General features: G+C 40.9%; 1 protein-coding gene across 1 annotated transcript in view; it reads left to right on the top strand.

The window, feature by feature from the left end:
• The window catches only part of LVRN (laeverin), a 74,141-nt gene that overhangs the window by 25,030 nt on the left and 21,773 nt on the right, over nt 1-27,338 (top strand). The window contains exons 4-13 of the mRNA XM_043568057.1: nt 1,472-1,598; nt 8,887-9,041; nt 10,993-11,106; nt 17,848-17,991; nt 18,765-18,830; nt 18,934-18,999; nt 19,229-19,401; nt 21,498-21,574; nt 21,938-22,077; nt 25,154-25,209. Coding sequence (XP_043423992.1) covers nt 1,472-1,598; nt 8,887-9,041; nt 10,993-11,106; nt 17,848-17,991; nt 18,765-18,830; nt 18,934-18,999; nt 19,229-19,401; nt 21,498-21,574; nt 21,938-22,077; nt 25,154-25,209 — 1,118 coding nt within the window. The remainder of the gene's footprint in view (nt 1-1,471; nt 1,599-8,886; nt 9,042-10,992; nt 11,107-17,847; nt 17,992-18,764; nt 18,831-18,933; nt 19,000-19,228; nt 19,402-21,497; nt 21,575-21,937; nt 22,078-25,153; nt 25,210-27,338) is intronic.

Raw genomic sequence — 27,338 nt, forward strand, 5'->3', positions numbered from 1 at the left:
TTGTGTTCACATCAGGACAATTGCCCTCACGCCCTCATTGCTAACTTTTGTAACAAGGTTACTGCATTTCACACACGTTCTGCGGCATGAATGTTAGCGACTCCATTAAAAAGTGCTCCGATGGTGGTGGTGTGGGATAGAAAGTGACTTCATATTAAACTAATAACGAACGGTATAACAAGAGCAAATTAGCCACCGAGTCGCGCAAATAAATTCCCGAGTCCCCAAACAACAGCACAGTTACATTAACCTAACAAAACGTGGCAAGGCTTTCTCTTTACCTGCTACAGAGGAAGGGGTTATAAACAGAATAGAATTCCCTTGTTCAACAACTGTAAAATCATAAGACTTGTGATGCACTTCTTTAAATTAGGGGAATTAACCTTATTGAAAAACTTTGAAAACAAGATCACACACTGTTAATGATCTTAGCATTGAAAACATTAACAAACCGTTTTAAATTTGCACAACTCAGGTGTGTTTCCTAATGTACCGTATTGTGTGAGCCCTGCTAACTGCACAGTTCTGTTTTGGAACATTGGAAACATGTCCTAAAAAGGGAAGCAAGGGTCTGAGATACCCTCTTACTCTAAGATAGAGTCTACATTTTCTGTGGGGGTAGATACCATCCCAGAGATTATTTCTGAATTCCAAAAGTTACACATGTTATTGTGAAAAACAAAACAAAACAAAACAAAACAAAACAAAACAAAACAAAACACGACTGAATAACACCCTTTCCAGAGAATCACAGCTCACATCTTAGTGACTAGCCTTCTGGACTTTCTCCAGAGCATGTACACATTTACAGCTGACCTTGAAGAACACAAATTTGAACTGAGTGGGTCCATGTACACACAGATTTAAAAAAATTTTTTTTTTTTTTAGCACTTATTTATTTTTGACAGAGCGCAAGCGGGGGAGGGGCAGAGAGAAAGACACACAGAGAATCCGAATCAGGCTCCAGGCTCCGAGTTGTCAGCACAGAGCCCAACATGGGCCTTGAACTCACGAACTGTGAGATCATAACCTTAGCCGAAGCTGGATGCTTAACCAACTGAGCCACCCAGGCACCCCAACTTCCTCATGATTTTTTAAAATAACATTTGCTTTTTCTTTTTACTACCTTACTTTATTGTAAGTTTACAATATATGATACATATATAAAATATGCATTAATCTACTGTTTACGTTATCGGTAAAGGCTTCCCGTCAACAGTAGGCTGTTAGCAGTTAGGTTTTTGGGGAGTCACAAGTTACAGTTATATGCAGATTTTTGACTGCACGGGGTCAGCACCCTTAACCTCCATGCTGTTCAGGATTCGTCAACTGTCAATATTTTGTCACGTAGCTTCTTCTGGAAAGGTAAGTCTTTGACTCGAGAGCATCAGAAAATTGGCCCATGCAGGCTGCCTCTTTCCAAAGTTCACTACCGCTTTCCCTAATCACTGCTTAATTTTTTTTGATTTAGATACGCATCTGGGCCCGGAAAGATGCCATCGCAAATGGAAACGCAGCCTTTGCTTTGAACATCACAGGTCCTATCTTCTCTTTTCTGGAAGATTTGTTTAATATTAGTTACCCTCTTCCTAAAACAGGTGAGCCATCTTCTGTTCCAATGCCATTGGTTTCCTATTGTTGGGGCCCTGGGTTAAGGTCAAGGGTACACAGAAGAGCCTCCTTGGACCCATTGTTACCACTTAGCCACTGTCAGAGGCAGCCCTGCGGGCGTCCCATCCGTAAGTTTGACACCTTCCCAAACACAGAGAGGCCTATCGGCTATTTCTCCATACACTGCCCAGTGCCCGCAGGTGTTCTCAGCATTTAGATTCCTCCTGGGTGTTCGATGCCAGGCTCTCCCCCTACAGAGGCTGCTGTCCCTCCTGCATTCTGTCCTTTCCTCTCCTAGTGCATGTGTGTGACCACATAGTTCTGGATCCTTTTAGCAGGCCTACGTGAGTTACTCCATGTCCCATGAATAAGGTTGTTGGTGGTTTATGGGGGGTAGCGTTTGTATGTCTGTTTGTTTTTTAATATTCTTTAGCTGTGAGTCATTGGATTAGGACGTGGGGGTCCTTTCTGTTGTACAAACTTGGAATCACGTGTGAACCCTATACAGTCCTTGAGGAAATATAGAGACATTTTGTTGCTCCTAGATCTGTACAGTATGCCCTTAAGATTGTGTTGAGCCCCTCCGCTCAGAAAGCTGTCCGGCGTTTTCTCTGTCTCTGGTATCGTGTCAATGTATCTTGTTCCTCTGACCTGTTCTGCGAAGTCTTGGAAAAGGTGTGCTCTGCCTTTTTCACCATCAGCTTGGCTGATGGTGGAAGAGGGTAGGAAATAATCGTCCGGGAGCTCAAGCCTCCTGAACACCAGCGAGCCAGGGGTCTAGGCAGCTTGAGCCTTCTGGCTGGGGAGGAACAGGGAGCAAACCAGGCTTGGCCCATTCAGGGATCCCGGAAGTGATACCTCTCCTTCTGGGAGTTGGAGGCATCAGAAGCCTGGGCTTGGAGATATCTGTGACTGGAGGATCTCACGGTGACACTTGTCTAGGCAAGAAAAGTTCCATTTGTCTTTATTTACATAAACAACGGTCCAGAGTCACCCTCCGTTCCCTGTTCCGTAAAGCACCTCCTCCCTCCAATTAGTCTCCTCGTTATTGTCCCCACCCCTTCCCTGCTGGCCCCCTCAAGCCCGTCTTCCAACACTGAGGCACGGGGGATCTTTCCACAGCAAAACCTGACAACCGTGTTACTGTAATATTACATATTACTGTCCTCTTAAAACCTCTCTGTGGCTTCCTGTTGCCCTGAGGATAAAGTCCAAACCCTGTGCCCTGTCTTTACAACAGTGCATCTCTGGCCAAACTCTCAGGCCTTTTGGCAACTCCTCCGAGTTGGAAGGATGCCCTAGCATCCGCTCTGTCCCCTCTCTACCTTCCTCTTCTCCTCTCCCTCATGCTCTTGCACATGGACTTTGTACATCCTGCAATGCAGTCTCTCCAGCTTGTTAATTTGTATGTTTCTCAACCCAGTGCCTCCTCCTCCAGGAAGCTTTCCCTGATTCTCTTTTCCTCATGCTTCCACAGCATCCTATGCACCCCTCCATTTGAGAGCTTGACTTAACTACAACTTAATTGTTTCTCTTATTAGATCAAGAGTAACTTGGGTTCAGGATCCGGCTTGTCTTTTTCTTTGTTTTTTTTAAAAAAAATTTTTTTTTTCAACGTTTATTTATTTTTGGGACAGAGAGAGACAGAGCATGAACGGGGGAGGGGCAGAGAGAGAGGGAGACACAGAATCAGAAACAGGCTCCAGGCTCCGAGCCATCTGCCCAGAGCCTGATGCGGGGCTCGAACTCCCGGACCGCGAGATCGTGACCTGGCTGAAGTCGGACGCTTAACCGACTGCGCCACCCAGGCGCCCCTGTCTTTTTCTTTGTGCACACAGAGCCTATTGAGACTTCTTCTTCTAGAATGGTAGACAGTAACTTTTTTTTCTTTTTTAATGTTTATTTGGGGGGGGGGGGGAGGAGAGAGAGAGAGAGAGAGAGAGAGAGAGAGAGAGAGAGAATCCAAAGCAGGCTCCAGGCTCTGAGCTGTCAGCACGGAGCCCAACGCGGGGCTCAAATCCACAAACCATGAGATCATGACCTGAGCCCAAGTTGGATGCTTAAGCGACTGAGCCACCTAGGCGCCTCTGCGTTGTTAGAAGATTTGAAAGAAGAAGTGGCATGATGCTTTTAAGAATAAATGTGGACATTTAAAGATTTATAGACTTTTAGAATGGCAACTTCTCTTCTAAGTTTTAATTGTGCTTTTATCTTTAAAAAAATTTTTTTTAACGTTTATTCATTTTTGAGACAGAGAGAGACAGAGCACGCATGGGGGAAGGTCAGAGAGAGAGGGAGACACAAAATCTGAAACAGGCTCCAGGCTCCGAGCTGTCAGCACAGAGCCTGACGCGGGGCTCGAACTCACAGACTGCGAGATCATGACCTGAGCCGAAGTCGGACGCCCAACCGACTGAGACACCCAGGCGCCCCTGTGCTTTTAACTTTAAATAACAGAGTCCAAACTATATATACTACACATCCACACGATTTGTATTTTTGGTAGCAATGAAACTCAGGTACAATATAAATCATAAAACAGTGAAATAATGACCATAATCAGTGAGAATCTATGGAGCCAATACTGGTTACCTGTTACTTTTCTAGGTGCTTTTTTTTTAAAAGATTTTTTTTGGAATGTTTTTATTTATTTTTAAGGAGAGAGAGAGAGACAGAGCATGAGTGGGAGAGGAACAGAGAGAGAGAGGGAGACACAGAATTCGAAGCAGGCTCTAGGCTCTAGCTGTCAGCACAGAGCCCGATGTGGGGCTCGAACCCACAAAGTGTGAGATCATGACCTGAGCCGAAGTCGGACGCTTAACTGACTGAGCCACCCTGGCGCCCCTCTAGGTGCTTTTTGAATGCAAAAGAAGTAAGTGGCTGGGGCTCTCTGTTTAAGTAGCTGAGTTGGGGTGATACTTTCAATACGTAGAAACAAAAGCAACAGATCACCAAGTAAGGGATAATGTACTGGCTAAGTAAAAGTCTTAAAAGAAAGAGGGTTAAGAAGTGGTAATGGGAGTAGCCTACATATATAAAGAACACCTACAAATAAATAAGAAAATACAGTAGAAAAAAAATAAAAGATACCTGGATAGATGTTATAAAGAAAAAGGAACACATGTAGCTAATACACTTATGAAGAGATATTGAACCTCATTAGTAACTGAGAAATGAATGTCCAAGGCCATGGTGAGGCCCCATTTTATACCTACTCACTTATCAAAAAGGAGGCATGTGACAAATGCCAAATGTTAGAAAATGGAAGGGAGTATCAATTGCTACAACACCTTTGAAACATATTTATCATCTTGCAATGTTGATCATTAGAATACCTTAAGACCCAGGGGCGCCTGGGTGGCTCAGTCGGTTAAGTGTCCGACTTCAGCTCAGGTGATGATCTTGTGGTTTTTGAGTTCGAGCTCTGCATCAGGCTCTGTGCTGACAGCTCAGTGTCTGGAGCCTGCTTTGGATTCTTTGTCTCCCTCTCTCTGCGCCTCCCCTGCTCACACTCTTTCTCCTCTGTCTCATAAATAAATGTTAAAAAATATTTTTTAATTAAAAAAGAATATCTTAAAACCCAATAATTCCATTTCTAAATAGATCTCCAAGAGGAATTTGATCACTTATGTACCAGAAGACAAGTGCAAGAATGTTCATAGCTACAGTTCTTATAATAGCCCCAGACTGACGGCAACCAAAATGGTCATCGACAGGCAAATGGATAGATAAATTACAGTTCATTCACACAATGAAAAGCTCTATAGCATTGAAAGTGAAACACTTTTTCTTTCTTTCTTTTTTTTTTTTTTATTTTTGAGACAGAGAGAGACAGAGCATGAATGGGTAGGGGCAGAGAGAGAGGGAGACACAGAACCAGAAGCAGGCTCCAGGCTCTGAGCCATCAGCACAGAGCCCGACGCGGGGCTCGAACTCACGGACCGCGAGATCGTGACCCGAGCTGAAGTCGGACGCTTAACCGACTGAGCCACCCAGGCGCCCCGAAACACTTTTTCTAAAGTTAAAAAAAAATGAACTTGCCGATAGTAATTTAACTTCTGGAAGAATACACTGAAGGGTGAGTTGAGAGGCAGCCCAAAGAAAGATGTAAGTCAGCGGTTCTCAAACTTTAGCATGCATTGGAACCACCTGAAAGGCTTGTTAAAACACAGATTGTTGCTGTGTCCCAAGAATTTCTGATTCAGTAGGTCTGCAGTTGGTCCCAGAATTTCCATTTCTAGTAAGTTCCCAGGTGGTGCTGATGATGTTGGTCTGGGGTGGGGGGGGGATCACAGTAGGAGTTATTACTAATATTCTCCATTAGGGGTTGGCAAACTATCAAATATGGCCCACTGCCTTTTTCTCTATGACCCACGAATTAAGAGCGGTCTTTACATTTTTAAATGAGTTTAAAAAATCAAAAGACGACTATTTTGTTGACACATGACAGTTATATGAAATTCCAATTCCAAGGTCTGTAAGTAAAGAGCCAAAGTTGGGTGCGTAACCAACTGAACCGCCAAGGTGCCCCTGCTTGTTTATTTTTAATGGAAATGGAACCATAGTTTGAGACTGTTGACTTTTTTTTTTTTTTTTTTTTTTGGTTTGTTTTAAAAGGTTGTTACTGTATGTAGCAACATGGTCCAGGTAACTATTCTTTTGTATCGTCATTTTTATTTTATTTTGAGAGAGAGAGAGAGAGAGAGAGAGAGAGAGAGTGTGTGTGTGTGTGTGTGTGTGCGCGTGCGCGCCCGTGCGCACATGCACCCGAGTAGGGGAGAGGGACCAAGGGAGAGGGAGAGAGAGAATCTTAAGCAGGCTCCATGCTCAGCACAGAGCCCAAGGTAGGGCTCGAACTCAGGAACTCTGAGATCCTGACCTGAGCCTAGGAGTCAGACACTTAACCTACTGAGCCACCCAGGTGCCCCTCTATTGTCATTTTAAACACAGAATGCTTACACATTGATTTGACAAAATAACTTATTTAATCCTCTGTGGTTGAACATTTGGACTAATTCTACACCTCCCCTCCCCCACCCATTTTGGGCCACTTTAGAAACACTAAAGAGGGGCGCCTGGGTGGCTCAGTTGGTTGAGCATCTGACTTCGGCTCAGGTCATGATCTCACGGTATGTGAGTTCGAGCCCTGGATTGGGCTCTGTGCTGACAGCTCAGAGCCTGGAGCCTGCTTCGGATTCTGTGTCTTCCTGTCTCTCTGCCCCTCCCCCACTCATGCTCTGTCTCTGTCTCAGAAATAGACATTAAAAAAAAATTAAAAAAAAAAACACTAAAGAAAACATAAGGAGTGTGTACAAATATCCATGCTGTTTGCCCTAGTGTAAATTCCAAAAGTTAAATGACTTAGCCAAAGCGTAGGAACATTTTTAAAAATTATAAAGCATTTTGCTGGATTGTCCTGGAAAGATTGTAGCAGTTCACACCCTTATCAACAGGCATTATGCCAGTTCTCCTTTACCTAATTATTACTAATACAGTACTAATTATTAATCTTCTCACACCTTTGAAAGATTAAGTTATATCATTGTTTTAATTTTTGTTTCTGATAATTAATGAAGGTGAATGTTTCAAGTAAGATTTTTGACTATTTTAATTGTTTCTTTAGTGAACTGTTCACATTTTTTTTTTAAGTTTTAATTTGCTAGGGTTTTTTTTTTTTTTTAAATACTGAAAAAAAAACCATTGTCTAGTTGTTTGTGCTATATGCTGCAAATATTTTTTCCAGTTTGTGGCTTGCCTTTCATATTTGTTTATGGCGTCTTTTGGTGAACTAAAATATTTCATTGTAACTAGACTATTTTTTTAGAGCAGTTGCAGGTTTATCGGAAAATTACACACAAAGCGTAGGGTTTTCCCATTTACCTCCTCTCCTCCCCCCGCCCCCAGTTTATCCTACTGTAAATATCTTCCATTAGAGTGGCACATTTGTTACAATTGATGAACCAATATTGATACGATATCATTAATTAAAGCCTGTAGTTTACATTAGGTTTCACTCTTGGTGCTGGACATTCTATGAGTTTTGACAAATGTGTATTGACACGTGTCCAAAATTACAGTATCCTACAGAATAGTTTCACTGTCATAAAAATCCCCTGTGCTCTACATATGCATCCCCGCCTTCTTCCCAGAGTCCTGATAACCACACATCTTTTTCCCGTCTCTCTGGTTTTACCTTTTCTGTAAGTAAAACCTTGGATTGCGAGTAACTTGTTCCAGAGTTCCAGAGGATGAGCAAACATTTCTAATAAATTTTAACTTGATCAACGAGCAGTGTTCTGTAATATGAGTAGTATGTGATGCTGAGCGTCACATGGTCACTACTGAGCCAATGGTTCCTGAAATTCACTTGGATACATGAGTGCTTTGGATTACCAATGTGTTTCTGGAATGAATTATGCTCGCAAACCAAGGTTTTGCCGTGGTTGGAATGGTACCATTGTTTAGCTTTTCCCAGCTAGCGTCTTTTGCTTAGCAATCTGCGTGTAAATTTCCTCTGTGATCTCTCATAGTTGGATAGCTCATTTCTTTTTACTGCTGAATGATGCTCTATGGTTCGCCTTTTGAACTCCATTTTTGTTGCTTCTGATTTTTCCCAGTTACCAATAAATCTGCTGTAAACATTCATTTGCTATTTTTTGTGGACTTAAGTCTTCAACTCACGTGGGTGAAGAACTTTGGAGCTCAATTGCTAGACTATATGGTCAGCGTTTATTTAGTTTTATAAGAAACCACCGAACTGTCTTCCAAAGCGTCTATGCCATTTTGCCTTCCCACCAGCAATGAGGGAGAGTTCCTGCTGTTCCGTATCTTCTCCAGCATTTGTTGGTGTGTTTTGGATTTAAACCATCCTAATAGTTGTGTCACAGTATCCCGTTGTTTTAATTTGCATTTTCTGATGACCTATGATGTTGGGCATCTTTTAATATGCCTATTTCCTTTTTGCCTATCTTATGTCATAAAGTGTCTCTTCAGATGGGTTGTTTGCCAAGTTTGAAAAGTTTATTTTTTGTAGTTATGTTTTAAGAGTTCTCTGTGCAGATTCTTTATCAAAAGTGTGTGATTTTCAGATAATCAAAGCGATTTGTTTTCTGGATTCTGTCTTCGGTATTAGTCTTCTCTCCCCTCAGATTAAAAATACTCACTTGCATTTTCTTTGAGTAATTTTATGATTTCATTTTGACATACTTATATCTGGAAATCTCAAACTTTTTGGAAGAGATGATTTCATTTTTCCCTCCATTTAAATCCACTTAGATATAATTGCCTTGCCTACTTTTGACAACAGTGCAATGGAAAACTGGGGACTATTGATATTTGATGAGTCATTATTGTTGATGCAACCAAATGATCAAGTAACAGACAAAAAGGCTGTGATCTCCTTCATTCTCTCCCACGAGATTGGACATCAGGCATGTGGTAAAATGTTCTTTCTTATTTCACGTGAAGATATTCTCCAGCTGCTCTACCAAGGATAGCAAAAACCAAACCAAAACAAAACAAAAAACTGTATGGTACACCAGATTACTTTCTTTCTTTCATTCATTCATTCATTCATTCATTCATTCATTCATTTAATGTTTATTTATTTTGAGAGGGAGGGAGAGAGAGAAAGCAGGGGAGGGGCAGAGAGAGAGAGGGAGACAGAGAATCCCAAGCAGGCTCCATGCTGTCAGCTCAGAGCCAGATGCAGGGCTGGAACCAATGAACCCTGAGATCATGACCTGAGCTGAAATCAAGAGTTGGATGCTCAACGTACTGAGCCACCAGGTGCCCCTATGGTACACCAGATTTTAAAAAATCGTTCAAAAAGTGGGACAGTGAAGGAAGGATCTGTGTAATCAGATCTTGTGTGGATTTGAACTATTGGTGACGGATCATAGAGATGAGACCTTACAGGCCATTCAGAGGTCAAGTATTCATATCCAAAGGTAGACTTTGCTCCACAGAGCCCTGTTCAAGGAAAGTAAGTCAACCAGAGGGATGATAATTTGTTTTCATTCCATCTTAAAATAAGGGATATTCAAAAAGGTCACTGAAAGATATCCACATTTCTTTCATCAGTATATCATTATAGACTTTGTTTTGTTTTTTTGAAGAGAGGTTAAAGGGGTGTCAGCAATGTTAATGTCAGTGGGATGAGTAGTTATCAATCCTCAAGCTGCATACCCAAAATCAGTGTAAACAAGGAGTTATTTCTTTAGATCTGTGCCTTCACACCGTGATTTTAGAAGCTTTGCTGTGTGTTTAATGGAGGTTCTCACACCTGCTTTTTGACCTTGACTCCATTCATACCAGTTTGTCAAGAAAGAAATGCTCTAAGCTATGAAATTGTTATCTTCTTGCTATGTGGATCTATAAGAAGTTTTGGGAAAGAGTGATTTACTAGGATAGAATAACCCCTTGTTGTGTAGTCAAAACAAACCTTGACAAGTTTTGATCAGTCCCCCCAAAATGTCATTTTTTTATGATTCTCAAGCGACACATTGTTTTGGAAGACAGGCTGATGACTATTAGTATATCACAGCTGTTATAAGAACTTGACTAAATACTAGGGTATGGATTAGTTGGTTTTAGAAATTATTCTGTTTTTCTTTCCTGATTCTATGCATCGTCCATTTGGCACTTTCTTTCTGTTAAGGTCAAATAGACAATAATTACAGCTGGACCACTTTGTAGAACATATGAGTGATTTGTCTATGGCACAGCTCAAAACATGTTCTTGAAACATAATAACTGCTTCCAGAAAAATCCTGATGTAGTCTATTTGTAGGATGCTATAATTAGTAGGTGTTAAGTGAACATTCCAAACTTCTGCTTTATTTAACTTAATGTAACTTTTGGGGAAGTGGACAGTTTAGGAAATGAGACTCTAGCTTACCTCATCTTTGAACATGACAGTTTTTTTTTTAATGTTTATTTACTTTTGAGAGAGAGTGAGTGTGAGCGAGGGAGGGGCTGAGAGAGAGGGAGACACAGAATCCGAGGCAGGTTCCAGGCTCTGAGCTGTCATCACAGAGCCTGACATGGGGCTCGAACTCGGGAAACCGTGAGATCACGACCTGAGCCGCAGTCGAACACTTAACCGACTGAGCCATCTAGGTGCCCCTGAACTTGACAGTTTTAAAACAAATTGCTTTCAGTCATTTGGATGTGAAATAATTATTTCAGAGAAATGCACGACTGCTATCTCTTCATGTTAAAGCAACAACCTGCTTTTTGGAGTCCTATTTTCAAGTTTGATTATTGAAGGCAAATAAAGTTTAATTGTGTCTTTGACCTTACATTTATTTAACATGCAATTACAGTAAATATTACTTAAGTTAAATTTAAGAAAGCTCTTTTTTCTCCCATCTCCAAAAGTGGTTTGGAAATCTGGTTACCATGAATTGGTGGAATGATATCTGGCTCAAAGAAGGTTTTGCATCTTATTTTGAATTTGGAGTCATTAACTACTTCAATCCTAAATTCCGAAGAGTAAGTGTGTCTGTTAAATTTACTTATATTTTTTTCTCCTAATTATAAAAGTAATGCATTTCATTGTTTCGAGTGTGTGAAATACAGAAAAATATAGGGAATGTTAAATTATCTGTAATACCAGAGATGATCAGTGTTCTCTTTTTCTTGATTTCTTTTTCCAGGATTTTACTCATTATAAATATTCATAAAAGTGGGAATTACTTTTTTTACACAGAAACATGTAATGCCTTCTGTACTACCTATTGTATCAAGAGAGTTTCCACAAATCATTATATCATTTTTGAAAGCAGGAATTTTTTTAATATGAAATTTATTGTCAAATTGGTTTCCATACAGCACCCAGTGCTCATCCCAACAGGTGCCCTCCTCAATGCCCATCACCCACTTTCCCCTCCCTCCCACCCCCATCAACCTTCAGTGAAAACAGGATGTTTAAGGGTTGCCTAATATTTTATTATGTCACCTTATGAGATATATACATATTTTATTCCCCTACTCTCAGATTTTAGGTCATTTTCACTTATTCCTACCTAGACTAAATTCTAAAGCCGCTGTAATTAGTAGTCTCTGACTTTAATGGTAAGTAATATCATTAAATAAAATAGAATAATATGGATAATATAATATTTTATAGTATTTATAAAATATATATGTAATATATAATATGTAATGTTACAATATTTATAATATTATATTGTGAAATTATATATCAGCTATGTTGCTGATAGCATATGGAATAGTATGGATAATATATTTTATGGTATTTATAAAATATAATATATATAATATATAATATGTAATGTTATATTTATAATATGTTATTATATTATTAAATTATATATCAGCTATGTTGCTGATAGCATATATGTTATAGTTGATAGTATTTTGCCATTTTCAATGAATAGTAGTATGAAAATATAACTTCATGAATATGCAAATCTGGTGATTTCAACTATAAGTTGTACTTCTGGTCGTTTAGGTAGATTAATTAGGTACTGCTTTTAGAATGTCATGATAAAGCTGAATTGATTTTACTTGGCTTTGATCTTTAAATGTTTAGATGTAATATCATCCTTTGCCATGTCCCTCATTTTTTTATAGCAGCCTGGGGTCCTTGCTTCCCCTCTGTCCCTGCCTCCCTTTACCTTTGTTTCTTTCTTTTCATTTTTTAAAATGTTTATTTACTTTTGAGAGAGAGTGCGTGGGGGGGGGGGGAGGGGAGGAGCAAAGAGAGAGGGGGACAGAGGATCCCAACGGGGCTCTATGGGGACAGCAGCAAACGTGATGTGGGGCTCAAACTCATGAACCCATAAGATCATGACCTGAGCCAAAGTCTGCTGCTCAACCAACTGAACCACCCAGGCACCCCTGCCTTTACCTTTCAGATGCTCAGGTTGCTTATCCTGCTGCTCTTTGTTGGCCTGTCCCTCATCCCTTCCCCCCAGTGTTTCCAAGCTTGGTTCTTGGCCTCTTTCCTTCTTTCCCCATCCTCACTCAGTATACTGATATTTGAAAGGCTGATTAATCTCCACTGGCCAGGTCATTATTACAGGCTAAATGTACTCACTTCGAAGGAGATTCTAAGCTTATGTTTTTCCTATTACATTGGCAATAAAATTTCTCTGTTTTTAATGAGAGGATGGAGACGGTAGGTAGATGATATTCTGGTTTTTTTTGCTGATAATTTGGCAGAATAAAACATTGGCAAACCTAACTCGGCCCCATGGAAACTTTATTTAACCCCCCCCTTTTTTTTTTAACCTATTCATGAATTCAGTTTGTGGGAAGCACTGATGTAGCAGCCTCTTTTTTTTTTTTTAAGTTTATTTATTTATTTTGAGAGGGAGAGAGTGAGCGTGGGGGAGGGGCAGGCGGAGATGGAGAGAGAGAATCCCAAGCAGGCTTCACGCCATCAGCACAGAGCCCAACGCGGGGTTCCATCCCACGAACCGTGAGACAATGACCCGAGACGAAATCAAGAGTTGGATGCCCAACTGACTGAGCCGCCCAGGCACCCCACAATACCCTGGTTCCATGCAACCCACCGTATACTTTGTGGACTTCCTATAAATCGCCCACCACCCCGCAGTCCAGCTGCCCTGGGAGGTACCCCTGCCCTCCTTCCCCTGGGTTGGACATCATTACGTAGATAAGGAAACTAAAGTACTGGATGGTCAAGTGACTTGCCCAAGTCATTTGCATGATTGAGGCAGAAGTGTGATTATAACCCAGTTGTCTGGGTCTGGTCTGATGACGAAGGTGATGACAATAATAATGGCAATAATACTGCCTTTCCTATACACCAAGTGCTTAGGACTTACGTCCCAGGTAGTGTGAGTTTCGTACATGCCTCATCTTACTCAGTTCTCAAAACGATCATAGGAGTCTAGTTGTCATTTTGTCCATTTTCCGGTAGAGGAAAGTGGCTTAGGAGCATTAAGTAAGTTGTTCAAGGTCTCATGGCTACTAGATGTCAGAGATGAGGTTCGGTCCCAGGTTTCTCTGACTCCGAGCCCATGCCTTCACCCCACTGTGCTCTGCAGAGAAAATTCACAGGAGTGTTCTTGTCCTCTAAGAGCTAATGGGATGTGTGTGTGTGTGTGAGAGAGAGAGAGTTCATTATATGACTCTTTCCATTTAGATAAACTTTATATATGTAAACATCAGTTGTCTTCAAAAGTCCTTTCAATATACTCTATACTTACAAAATTGTTTATATCTCTCTTTGAGAAGCTAGAATCTATGCATGGTTTATGTCATCCATAACCGTTTGTGAAAGCATTTGGTTGTATCCCAAATTAACCCTGCTTGGATTGAATAAGAAAAGAAGTTCCATTCCTGCGAAACAATTAGATTCATCCTTTATTTTCTTATCTGAATGGAATATATCATTGCCATCGATCAATTACCCCTTAATGCAATTGAAATGGCTAAGGTATTATCATATCTGGGAAAATTTGATGAAAATATATTACTGGTGTTCTTGAAGCAAATATAAGATTAGCCTCTTTTTGTAGCATTTAGTTACTTGTTTTAATCGTTGCTTAAAAAAATTTGTTTTATACCTAAAAAAATTTTTTTAGTGTTTATTTATTTTTGAGAGAGACAGAGACAGAGTGTGAGTGGGGGAGGGACAGAGAGAAAGGGAGACAGAATCCGGAGCAGGCTCCAGGCTCTGAGCAAGCTGTCAGCACAGAGCCCGACACAGGGCCTGAACCAACAAACTGCGAGATCATGACCTGAGCCAAAGTCAGGCACTAAACCAACTGAGCCACCTAGGTGCCTCAGAAAAATTTTTGAATGTTTACTTATTTTTGAAGGAGAGAGTGAGCATGAGTGGGGGAGGGACAGAGAGAGAGGGAAACATAGACTCTGAAGCAGGCTCTAGGCTCCGAGCTGTCAGCACAGAGCCTGATCGCAGGGCTCGAACTCAAGAGCTGTGAGACCATGACCTGAGCTGAAGTCAGACACTCAACCAACTGAGCCACCCAGGCGCCCCATAAGCCTTGCTTTCTTAATACCTCTTTTCTGAATCTACATTTCTCAGTGTTTGTGAAGCTGACTGAATATAACTCTGGGCAAAAGAGCGTGAGATCCTGGCGCTTGAGGAATCTCCCGTGAGCTTTGTGTTTTAAAAGCTTAAAGCCTTATTTCAGTGATCTTTGAGAGATCAAGAACTTTGGCTTCCTTTTAATCTGGTCATTACATTGACATTGGGGAAGAGAATCACAGAACCATATGCCGAATCAGATTCCCGTTTTTTTTCTTTCTTGGTCTCATTTCAGCTGAAAGTCATTAAAACATGTTATGAATGGGTCATGGTCCCAGATTCAGAAAACATCAGGCACCAGTTGGTTTCTTGGTCCCTGAAGCCCCAGCTCTGATGCTGCCGCCCACTGACTTTTCTGTCTCTCTTTCTCTGGCTTAAGGAAGCAACAGACTTGGCGGAGGGAAAGGAACATAGGAGCCTTGCAGACAGTCACGTCTTAACTCTGTTTTTACAATCATTGTAAGCTGCCCACCTCTAAGCTTTAGTTCCTCATTGGTAAAGTAAGTTTCATGCAGTCACACAACAAATTATTGAGGATCTATGAGGCAGCATCATGACAACTACCGTTTATAGAGTGTCGTATCCATTATCTGACTCAGTCCTCAGCGAACTCTACAGAAATCATAGTAGTGACAATTTTGATAAGTAATTGTGAGTGAGTAACCCTCACTGAGCATGTTCTGTTCGCCAGGCACTGTGCTACGAACTTTATGTAAATTGATTTAGTCCTGATAATAATCCCATGAGGACAGTTTTCTTCCCTCCATTTCTAGATGGAGAAACCAGAGTTTCAGAGAGATAAAGTTGGTTGCCTTTTATGAGTAACACAGTTCCAAAGAGGGTAAGGTAGGATTCACACCCAGGCAGCTCAATTCCAAATCCTGTTTTTCTTTTTTTTCAGTTTATTTATGTATTTTGAGAGACACAGAGAGAGAATGAATGGGAAGGGGCAAAGAGAGGTGGGGGAGAGAGAGAATCCCAAGAAACTCTGTGCTGCCAGCACAGAGCCCGACTCAGGGCTCGAACCCACCAACCATGAGATCATGACCTGAGCTGAAATCAAGAGTTGGATGCTTAACCGACTGAGCTATCCAGGTGCCCCCAAAGCCTGTGCTTTTAACCACAGTGATAGTCCATGCAAATTGATTGTAATAAATACTGTTGTGTTTCTTAGGATAAAAATAGATTTAATAGGAGTAGATCTTTTTCTCTATAATCTCACAGCTACCGGAAGAAAGTAATGGTGAGTATACAGACTCCCTGTCTCTAGTCACTGTATGTAGTGGCTAGATAACAAATTTCTAAAAGTCTAACATCACTTTTTGTGAAGTGTTTTTCTCCAGCAGACTGGAACAGGCTGGAACAAGCATTAATTTATGGGAGGCCCAGAGGAGAATCGACCTCAAGGATATTGAGGAAGAGGTGTTTGCCCCATTCATCACAGCTAACTTGTATGATTATAATGACACCTAGAAGATGATATAAGATCTTACACCAGGCAGGCAGAAGAGATAATCCATTCAGGGGGCAAGGGTGGGGTTCACAAAATCTGGAAAAGTCTATGTATAAAGGTGTTGTTAAAACATTGTTCATAACAACAGAAAGCTGGAAGCAACTTCAATGCCTAACTAATAGGAAAATGATGAAGTCAGTTATGGTTCATTCATTGACTCAACAATGGGCCATTCTGCAACTCTGCATTTATTTATTTGTTTTTATTTATTTTTTTTAGTGTTTAGTTTTGAGAGAGAGAGAGAGACAGAGCATGAGCAGGGGAGGGCAGAGAGAAAGGGAGACACAGAATCTGAAGCAGGCTCCAGGCTCCGAGCTGTCAGCACAGAGCTCGATGTGGGGCTGAAACCCACAAACCCTGAAATCATGACCTGAGCCAAAGTTGGACGCTTAACCGACTGAGCCACCCAGGTGCCCCTGAATTCACACATGTTTGATTGTGATCAGATCCACAAGGCATCCTTATTCACATTAAAGTTTGAGATGCACTGGTCTAGATGACAGGCTTTCTCATTTCTAGAAGAGCAGAGTTTGATAACCACAGAATCAATGGTGTTAGTAAATGAAAAAGGAGAGAGTTGGTTAGAACATTGGCTAATGGAAGCAGGCAGAAATTGAAGGAGTCAGCTTGGGGACCCCAGAGATAGCCGCTGGGGAGTTGAGGCTTCTTGTGGATTATTAGGGGGCTCGCCCAGCTCTGTGGGGTCTGAGCCAGCTGTCTCTGTCTCTTCTTAACCACTATCCTTTCTTCAGCTTTGCCGTCCCACGCACCTCTCTGGCTGTACCTTGGTTTTCCTTTTATCTTTCCTTCCAAAAAGAAATGCCCTTTGTCGTGTGTCTGAGAGAAGTCTATTTTTTTAAATAAAATTATTTAAGTTTATTTATTTTAAGAGAAAGAGAGTGTAGAGGAAGGGCAGAGAGAGAGGCAGAGAGAGAGTCCCAGGCAGGCTCCATGTTATTAGCACGGAGCGTGATGTGGGGCTCGAACAAACGAACTGCAAGATCATGACCTGAGCTGAAACCAAGAGTCGGACACTTAACTGACTGAACCACTCAGGCGCCCCTATTTTTTTTTTTTTTTGCAGAGTTCTGTTATTATCATTAAAATATAATAAGTTGTCATCTCATAATGCATGATCTGTAAGCTGTACTCTCCAGTCTGTGGATTTATTTCCAATTACAAATTCTGACATCATCATTGGATTTGTAAATCTGGCCTGGTTTTGGTTTGCAAATGTTCATATAAGAGAGGTTGATCCATTTTAAGGGGTTACTAATAAAATAACCAATAAAATTCTAGAGGATTAAAACCACCTAAAGATGCTATTCTCTGGTAGGTCCTGTCTGTATGGCCAGGGATCTGCTTTGGGGGAATGTAGATAAGCTCTCTTGGAAAACACATCAACTTTGTAATGGGTTTGGTGTTTGTTTGTTTGTTTGTTTTCATTGAAATAAAAAGGGCTATTAAAGGGGAAGGAAAGTAGCTTAGAATTTTGTTATTCAAGGATTCCTAACTTATTTGGCATACGACAGCCCATAGAGCACATCGGAATGATTTTTGTCCCCTCTTCTGTGTCAGTTTTTGAAAGTATTTTTTGTAAGCATTTTGAAAGCATTTGGATTTTGTGTTTCTGTGAAACCTGAGAAGTTAATGCTGCTCACTCTTTTCCTTTTAGAATGAGGTCTTTTTTTCTAACATTTTACATCATGTCCTCAGTGAAGATCACGCCCTGGTGTCTAGAGCTGTGTCCTTGAAGGTGGAAAATTTCACAGAAACCAGTGAAATAAATGAACTCTTTGACTTATTTACTTACAACAAGGTAAAATTAGTTACATATTTTCTTTTGTTTTGCACTCCCGCATGAGGGTGCATAAAGTGGATTCTAAGAATAATAGATTAATAATAGGATACTAGAAAACTTTTGATACAGAAAACTGTGATTTTATTGAGTGGGTGCATTTCAGAAGAGGTGTATAAATCAATTCTCATCTAGCAAACATTAATCAAGCCTATTTTAGGTACTCAGTACCATCCATCATTATAAAAACACTGAGACAACTTGCTGCTTTTAAGGAGAACCCTTCTGTTTGGTGGAAATTTATTCTTACCATGTAAATATCTCAGCTTAAAACATGTTGTGTATCCTGAATTCTTTTTTTTTTAAATTTTTTTAATCTTTATTTATTTTTGAGAGAGAGAGAGAGAAAGAGGGAATGAACAGGGGAGGGGCAGAGAGGGAGGGAGACACAGGATCCAAAGCAGGCTCCAGGCTCCAAGCTGTCAGCACAGAGCCCGCCATGAGGCTCGAACTCACAAACCGTAGATCATGACCTGAACCGATGTCGGGTGCTTAACCAACTGAGCCACCCAGATGCCCCCTGAATTCCTTATATGTAGGACATTTGTTCACTTTTTACCTAGTAATTAGTGACAGTCTACTATTTTATCAGCAATTTGGGCATAACCCAAACATTCAACTCAAGTCCACAAAGCAATGAGGAGAAAAGCCCAGAATATTGCTCATCAGAATGGAATGTGTTGGTATTTATATGTTGAATTTGTTCAAATGATGGACTGTTTCTTATGTCTTAGGGAGCATCTTTGGCCCGAATGCTTTCTAGCTTTCTGAATGAGAATGTATTTATCAGTGCACTCAAGGTGAGTTTGCAAAATTGTTGTTACTTGGCAGGAAGTAGACCTACATGGTTTTGGCATGTTATTTATTTTAACCTTGGCTTTTCCATTCTTCTATTTTTTACAGTCATATTTGAAGACATTTTCTTACTCAAATGCTGAGCAAGATGATTTATGGAGGCATTTTCAAATGGTAATTGTCCTACTTCCTGACTTGTGTTGAATGAATGAATGAATGAATGAATGAATGAATACACTAAGGATTCATTCACATATAGAGTTCAATAGGGTTCTGAATTTGGCCCCGAAGATCACCCACTGGGAATCACTGCATAGATGAGGAACAGAATAGCCAGGTAGTTTCTTTTAGGCAGAAGATTTTGATGGTAAATATCTGCTCTTGTGATGATTTTCTAAAACAGGTCATAGACGACCAGAGTAAAATTCTTTTGCCAGCGCCAGTAAAAAGCATAATGGACCGTTGGACACACCAGAGTGGTTTTCCAGTCATCACCTTAAATGTATCTACTGGTGCCATGAAACAGGAACCATTTTATCTTGGAAAGGTTCAAAATCAGACTCTCCTAACCCACAAGTAGGTACATTTGCTTCTCTGTACTCACCTTCCTTGGGGATAGAGCTCTCTGATCAAATGGAACGCAGCCTGCGGGTGAGGAAGCATGTAATTCCAGCTGGGTACACACTCTTCTGCAGAGAGGCTCTGGGATGGCAACTTCATGGTCCATGCAGGGTGTTGTTCCTGGGGTGCTGGGTTGAGGCAGAGCCCCTGATGTCCTGAGCAAGGCCAGACACCTGCACTGAAGGGTTCAAGGCAGTGCCCCTCCCCTGGCATTTAGGATGACACCAGCAGCCAGTGCTTTGGGGGTTATGTATTTTATTCATCCTTCAGACAGAAGGAATGCATTTACTCAGGATTCTGGGTGAGAGACAAGAAAGTAGAACCATGCATGGCCTCATGTTAGTTGAGAGAAAAGGGGATCCTGCAGCACAGCTGTCTTCTTTTCCCTAGAAACAGAATCGAACGGTCACTGCATCCTTGAGAAATCATTCTGTGCGTGTCCGCACGTACACGTACGTGTGTATTTATCGCCATGCCTATAATATTAGAATGAGGGCCTTTAGATCCCCTGATACCTGGGTTTAAATATCAACTTCCCCGAAATTCAAACCTTAGGTAAGTCTAATTTGAAAAATCTCTTGAGTTTCGGTTGCCTTAGCTATAAAGTAAATGTGACAGCGTATATCCCAGGGGACTGTTGTTAAAATGAAATGAAAAAATGAGTATAAGGCAGCCTAGCGCCCATCTCTTCCCCTATTTCCCTTCCCTTCCCTCTCTTAACTTGTTGGAGAATGTTCCAGGGTGTTTGATAAAGTTCTGATATTCACTTCTCACTGTGGTGAGTTAGGGGTACACACGAGGGAGTAATTTTCAAACAGCATCACTGTGGTATGCAGGCCATCGTCTTCTTCCTCTAAAACCCCAGGAGAAAGAAAGAGGAGAACTGAAGTTCCCTCACCACGCTGCTATTCTGTGACTTGCTTTTTTTTTTTTAAGCTCTTATTTTAATTCCACTTCGTTAACGTCCCGTGTTGTATTAGTTGCGAACCTACAATACAGTGATTTCAACACTCCCATCCATCACCCTGTGCTCATCAAGGCTCCGTGACTTTTGAGAAGATGTGTGCCTTAGCAATTAGATCAACACACCCTCGTTCAAAGTCTTTTGAGAAACCAGGCTTGTGAGCGTTTGAGCCAGATGGCAAGTCTTGCCCAAACTCCGAGGAGTGTGACTCTTCAGATGACTAATGTCCTCCTCGTGGTCATCAGCTTCCTCCAGGTCACGTCTACCAATGTGGGAAGAATGTCGGCATTCAGTAAATATGAATAATCTGGCTGATCCGTGCTGAACACTTTTCAGATGGGGAGAAAGCTTGAGGCAGAAAAGCATTTTGAAATGTTTGTCAAGCTTTTTCTTCTTAAATTACTCTTGGCCTCTCTTGGCACGGATGGATTTGGGTCTGTCTACAGCATTTGGACAACCCCCCAGTGAGGCCAAGTAGCTGTAATTTAATATAAACAGGCCTTGAGAGTTTCAGATGCAAAAAAAAGAAAGTTTCAGATACAAGATAGTCTTAGTAGCTACTTTAAGTTGTAAGAAAAAGTAAAGAAGAAATAAAAGAGTAAACAGATGGTCAAAGCAAAACTGGCTTATAAAAACAACATTGAATGGGATCACCTGGGTAGCCTCGTCGTTTAAGCGTCCAGCTTCGGCTCAGGTCATGATCTCACAGTTCAGGGGTTCCAACCCCGAGTCGGGCTCTGTGCTGACAGCTGGGAGCCTGGAGCCTGCTTGGGATTCTATGTCTCCTCTCTCTGCCCCTCCCCTGCTCGTGTGCTCGCGTTGTCTCTCTCTCTCTCTCTCTCTCTCTCTCTCTCTCTCTCTCTCTCTCTCACAGAAATAAATGAGCATTGAAACAAAAAATAAATAAATTAATCTAATTAAATAAAAACCACATTGAATAATCCTAAGAGCAAACCCTTGCAGATCCAGAGAAAGTGACCAAAGAATTCGGGTTCTGTCTTTTATTTTATCACCTCATTTAATATTGGCTCAGAGTTTATATCTTATCTGTGAGAATAAACTGAATTTTTTTTTTTTTCCAAATAAGCGACACATGGATTGTACCTATTCTCTGGATAAAAAATGGAATCACACAGTCTCTAGTTTGGCTAGATAAAAGCAGCAGTAAGTAACACATTTTTAAAATATTTTCACATACATGCATGAATATATATTACCCACACACACATATATCAAGGAAGGAAATAAAATTTTGAAGCATATAGCTTTTGAAAAGCTGTCTTGCTTTAAAGTAAAATGTTATATCATTCTGGTTGAACACAGAGCCATAAAGAAAAGTTTTAAATCAAAGCCATTACTTCTGAAAAAATATATATGGTAAGATCAGTATATATTTTAGAATTCCTTTCTCTTTTTTTTGTTGGATTTACTGGGTTTACTATTTAGGATTAAGAGGATATAGTATAAACAATTACTGGAATATTTTTTAGATGGACCATTTCATACTTTTCCCATATTCCTTTGTAGAAATATTCCCTGAAATGCAAGTTTCAGATTCTGATCACGACTGGGTGATTCTAAATTTGAATATGACTGGATATTACAGAGTTAACTATGATAAAGTAGGTTGGAAAAAGCTAAAACAACAGCTTGAAAAAGATCCTAAGGTAAGATTATTTTATGCCTGTTATTAAATAACATTAATATTGCACTCTGGAGTCTTTTTTTTTTTTTTTTAAGTTATCTATTTTGAGAGACAGAGAGAAAGCATGGGAAGGGCAGAGAGACAGGGAGAGAGAGAGAATCTCTCTGCAGTGACAGTACAGAGCCTGACCTGGGGCTCAAACTCACAAACCATGAGATCGTGACCTGAGCTGAAATCAAGAGTCAGAGGCTTAACCGACTGAGCCCCTCGGACGCCCCTAGAGTTAAGCGTTCATAAACCTGTCTGGTGGGAGGAACTCTACCCTTGCTGCCACCTCTCACACCATGCCATACAGGACTTTTTCTCCCTCATTCTTAGAAAGGGGAGGTTTGGGTTGAACGTATTATTTTTGAACATTAATATCATTTTTCTACAACAATTTTACGTTTCTAGGTGAAAATCAGAATACGTTTTCCTATTAACTATTAGTTTTGTGATCTTAGACAAGTTACTTAAATGCTCCGTTTCCATATCTTCACTTTAAAATAGGAATAACAGGGGTACCTGGCTGGCTCCAGAGACTCCTTAAAAAAAAAATTGAAAAAAATAAAATGGGAACAATATATTTCTGTTATTTATCACAAGGATTAGAGACAACGTAGGTGAACATACGTTTAAAAATTTTAAGCCCTTAATGGGTACTCAGTATATGCTAGAAAGTGTTAATTCTTAAAAAATTATATTCCTGGGGTGCCTGGATGGCCCAGCCGGTTAAGCATCTGACTCTTGGTTTCAACTCAGGTCATGATCTCATGGTTCATGAGATTCATGGGCTCTGCGCTGACAGCACGGAGCCTGCTTGGGATTCTCTCTCTCTTTCTCTCTCTCTCTGCCCCTCCCCTGCTTTCTCTCTCTCTCTCTCTCTCTCTCTCTCTCAAAACAAATAAACTTAAAAAAATGTGTGTATACATATACACACACACACACACACACACACACACACATATATATATATATATATATATATATGTATACACACATATATATATATATTCCTACTCTCCCTCAGGGAAGTTAATTCACAAAATATCAATAGAATCTAACACCACTTTATCACAAAATATAAGTCATTATGGAATATATAAATATTAAAATGTTGGCTAGGTCTAATCAGTCAGATTTTAATTGGTTCCATGAAACCAAATCTCCATTGGTGCAGATGGATGCTGCCATAGGGGTCTTCGGAGTTGGCTCTGCTGTGAAACCATGGGCGGTTTGTTGAGATGGCCTTGTTCAAGCTAGAGTGTTGACTGGAAGATATCTTTGGTGTCTCTGTCTTCGAAAGTTCTCTGAGACACAGAGCGGAAGACAAAGTACAGTATATTGGTGGGGGTTCTGCATCAGGTAGACTGTGTTCATCGATCACCAGATGTGCAACCTTGGGCTTTCTTATCTGGCGAGTCATGCCTCAGTTTTCCCATCTGTATTATGACGTTTGAATAGACCAACCTTAAAGTGTTGGGAAGATCAGATAAGGTGATACATGCATTATGTTTAACAGAGGCCAGACACAAGCCAGGCCTTCAGAACATAGTAAGTTTTAAAAATTATTATAGGGCTTTTGAATAAGACCACACAATCCACTCGTAAGAAAATTCTACTTTTTTAAAATTTGTTTTAACATTTATTTATTTTTGAGAGAGAGAAAGAATGATTGCGAGCGGGGTGGACGAGCAGAGAGAGAGGGAGACACAGAATCCGAAGCAGGCTCCAGGTTCCGAGCTGTCAGCACAGAGCTGGATGTTGGGCTCGAACTCACAACCACGAGATCATGATCTGAGCCGACGTTGGAGGCTTAACCAACTGAGCCACCCAGGCGCCCCATAAAATTTTATTTTTAAATCGTTTTCAAGGGTGCCTAGCTAGCTCCATGGGCTATGTGTCTGATTCTTGATTTCAGCTCAGGTCATGATCTCTCAGGCGTGGGATCGAGCCCCATGTCGGGTTCCATGATGGATGTGGAACCTGCTTAAGATTCTCATTCTCTCTCCCTCTCTCCCTCCCTCCGCCCCTCCCCCCGCTAATTCTCTCTCCCCCCCCCCACTCAAAAAAAAAATCTTCCAGAGTAGCTACATCCTTATTGATTTCTAAGGGCACTGTAAGCTACAGAGACAAGGTTATCCCAGTCTAGCAATGATTTCTTGAAACCATTGTAGGCTTACTTTTTGAAAAACTGAGGTCAGTTATTTCTACTCTGTAATTGGGGAGCAAATGAAACAGCATGTCTGCCATTAATATTAATTTAGAAAACCCAAGTGTTGTTACTGCCAGGAAAGAAATGAGAGTGCTACCAGGGAAAGATTGAAGTCTGGCTTGCTAAGAAGTTCAAAGAGATGTTGTAAAGATTGATTTTTCTGGGACCAAACTTGTGAAAATGTGCGAGGTGTGGAAGGAATTCTATAGGAGGCTTTGGGCCCCCTCAGGCCACTCAAGCTGTGACAGAGTCCTGTGGCCGGGCAATGCCACGGAGCTCAAACAGAAGCCTAAGCAGTTAGGTTGGCAGTCGACCCCTGCCTTTTCTGTGATTCAAAGGGCTCTGTTGGTGGATTGGGTCAAATTAGGAAAATCTTGAGAAGACAGAATCCTGCTTACCAGATACTGTATTCGATACTGTATTATCAACATGATGCTAAATAATATTTGCATAAGGCTTCCTGTGCCTAAATCTTCCTGACAACAACTTGGACATTATAATACAATTTAATGTACACTTTCTGTTTTGGAGAGCCTTTTAAACATGGCCTCCTGTTTAATTTTCTAACATGCCGTTTTTCGGGGAGTATTTTGGCAAAACGCTCGACCAGCTGAAAGCCTGATGATTGATGTCCAGAGGGATCATTTAGCAAAAACAGATGCATAATAAATAAATCATGGGGACTATCCTTAGTAATTAGCATTTCTCGGCACACGAGCCAATTCACGTGAAAGTGCTTTGTAAGCAGCGCTGATTCTGAAATGCTGTTACTATTTTTGAAATTATTTTGGTACTAAAAACATGTTCTCATCTCTTTCTGCACATATTTGGGTCTCATTTGCAGGCCATCCCTGTTATTCACAGACTGCAGATGATTGATGATGCCTTTTCCTTGTCGAAGTGAGTATATTCTCTTCACTCATGGTTTTGTTTTGTTTTAACATTTATTTATTGTTGAGAGATGGAGAGAGAGACAGAGCACAAGCAGGGGAGGGGCAGAGAGAGAGGGAGACACAGAATCCGAAGCAGACTCCAGGCTCTGAGCTGTCAGCACAGAGCCCGACACAGGGCTCAAACTCGTGAACCACGGGATCATGACCTGAGCTGAAGTCGGACGCTTAACCCACTGAGCCACTCAGGCGCCCCTCTTTACTTATGGTTTTAAAAGTGTACCTTGAGAACTTTATAAAAATAAACAAATAACCAGATCAGTATGAAATGAAATTGGTTCTTCACTGTATACAGGGCCTAACTTACTAGGATTAGGATCAAATTCCATGGATACAGTGGAATTTTATAACATAAAAGTTGCTGGGGTATGCAACAGCGTGGATGTACTTTGAGGCCATCGTGCTAATGAAATAAGCCAGTCACAAAGGCAAGCAGCTTGTGATTCCATTTATAGGAGCTACTTAAAGTAGTTAGAAGCATAGAGACAGAAAAGGGGAGGGTAGTTTCCCCGGGGGCCACGGGTTGGAAGAATGAGGAGTTGGTGTTTAATGGGGAAGGAGTTTCATTTCTACGAGATGAAGTGCAATTTGACATTAAAAAAAAATTTTTTTTTAGTGTTTGAGAGAGGGAGTGAGAGAGAAAGAAAGATAATGAGGGAGGGGCAGAGAGAAAGGAAAACACAGCATCTGAAGCAGGCTCCAGGCTATGAGCTGTCGGCACAGACCTGGACATGGGGCTCGAACTCACAAGCCATGAGATCATGACCTGAGCCGAAGTTGGATGCCTAATTGACTGGACTACCCAGGCGCCCATAATTCAACATTTTATAATGAACACCTTAAAGGAGAAATTTTAGAAGGATGCAGTAGAGAAGATGTAAATTGAAAAGGTCACAGAATTTAAATATTTATCATAAATATTTATAGGATTATCACAAAAAGTGTAAGGACCATTATTTTTTAAATTTCCAGTAAGAATAAAATCTCAGGTAAAAATACAAGTGATTCGGGCTTAGCACTTGTAAAGGCCATTAAATATTAAAATGGATAAATGTAGGAAGAGTGTAGATGCATGGGTATTTTTCTGTGATACTGTAAATTAAGGAAATAGCTAACATACCCCCCCCCAAAAAAAGAATTGCCTGAAATAAATACACAATCAACTGAGATTTTGAAATGAGTTTTGTTACCCTAGGCTGATGGCCGTAGGTATAATTTTAATGAGATATGGCCTATATTTTAGTATCCTACAGAATTACATTTTATCTTTATCGCACTTATTCAATATAAGATGTGCTAAGTATTTCAACAGGTAGATTAATATGTGCTCAGAATTTAAATTTTCAGACAATACAATTGAGGAGTATACATGATAAGTTATCCAGTGTGTTCTCTCTTTCTTTGGCCTGTCCTATTTCTTAAATGGATATCTATTTATTTTGTCCTTCATGCCTTTACCACTTTCCCCTCTGACCTATGGCACATGCCCTTGCCCGCTGCCTCGCTGACACCTCTCTCTGGGACATCCGTGACTTTGAGACTTTTGACCACATCCTCTGGGAAACTTCTCTTTTGTCTTCCCGAGACTGGGATATGCCAACCCGGTTCTCCTCCTATAGCTCACGTTTCTCCTGCTGCCGTGAGCATCCTTAAGATCAATCACAGTTATGGGACACCTGGGTGGCTCAGTCGGTTAAGCATCCGACTCTTGATTTTGGCTCAGGTCATGATCTCAGGTTTGTGAGTTTGAGCCCCGCATCAGGCTCTGTGCTGACAGCACGAAGCCTGCTTGGGATTCTCTCTCTCCTTCTCTCTCTGCCCCTCCCCCGCTCTCTCCCTCTCTTCTCTCCCTCTCTTCCTCTCTCTCTTTCTCTCTCAATCAATAAACTTAAAAAAAAAAAAAAAAGAACAATCATGGTTCTTTTCTCTCACCTTTCTCTTCTGGTTTCCATGATCGTTTTTATTCTGTGCACGTACAGTGCCCAGCAGATACAAGGTGATCAGGAAAGCCTTGTGAAAGGATCACGACTCCGCCTGTCCCCTCCTGTCTTCTGTTTATCCTGTGGTCATTTACACTCA

This window comes from Prionailurus bengalensis, chromosome A1 (assembly GCF_016509475.1).
Source record: "Prionailurus bengalensis isolate Pbe53 chromosome A1, Fcat_Pben_1.1_paternal_pri, whole genome shotgun sequence".
In the NCBI taxonomy this organism is placed as follows: Eukaryota; Metazoa; Chordata; class Mammalia; order Carnivora; family Felidae; genus Prionailurus; species Prionailurus bengalensis.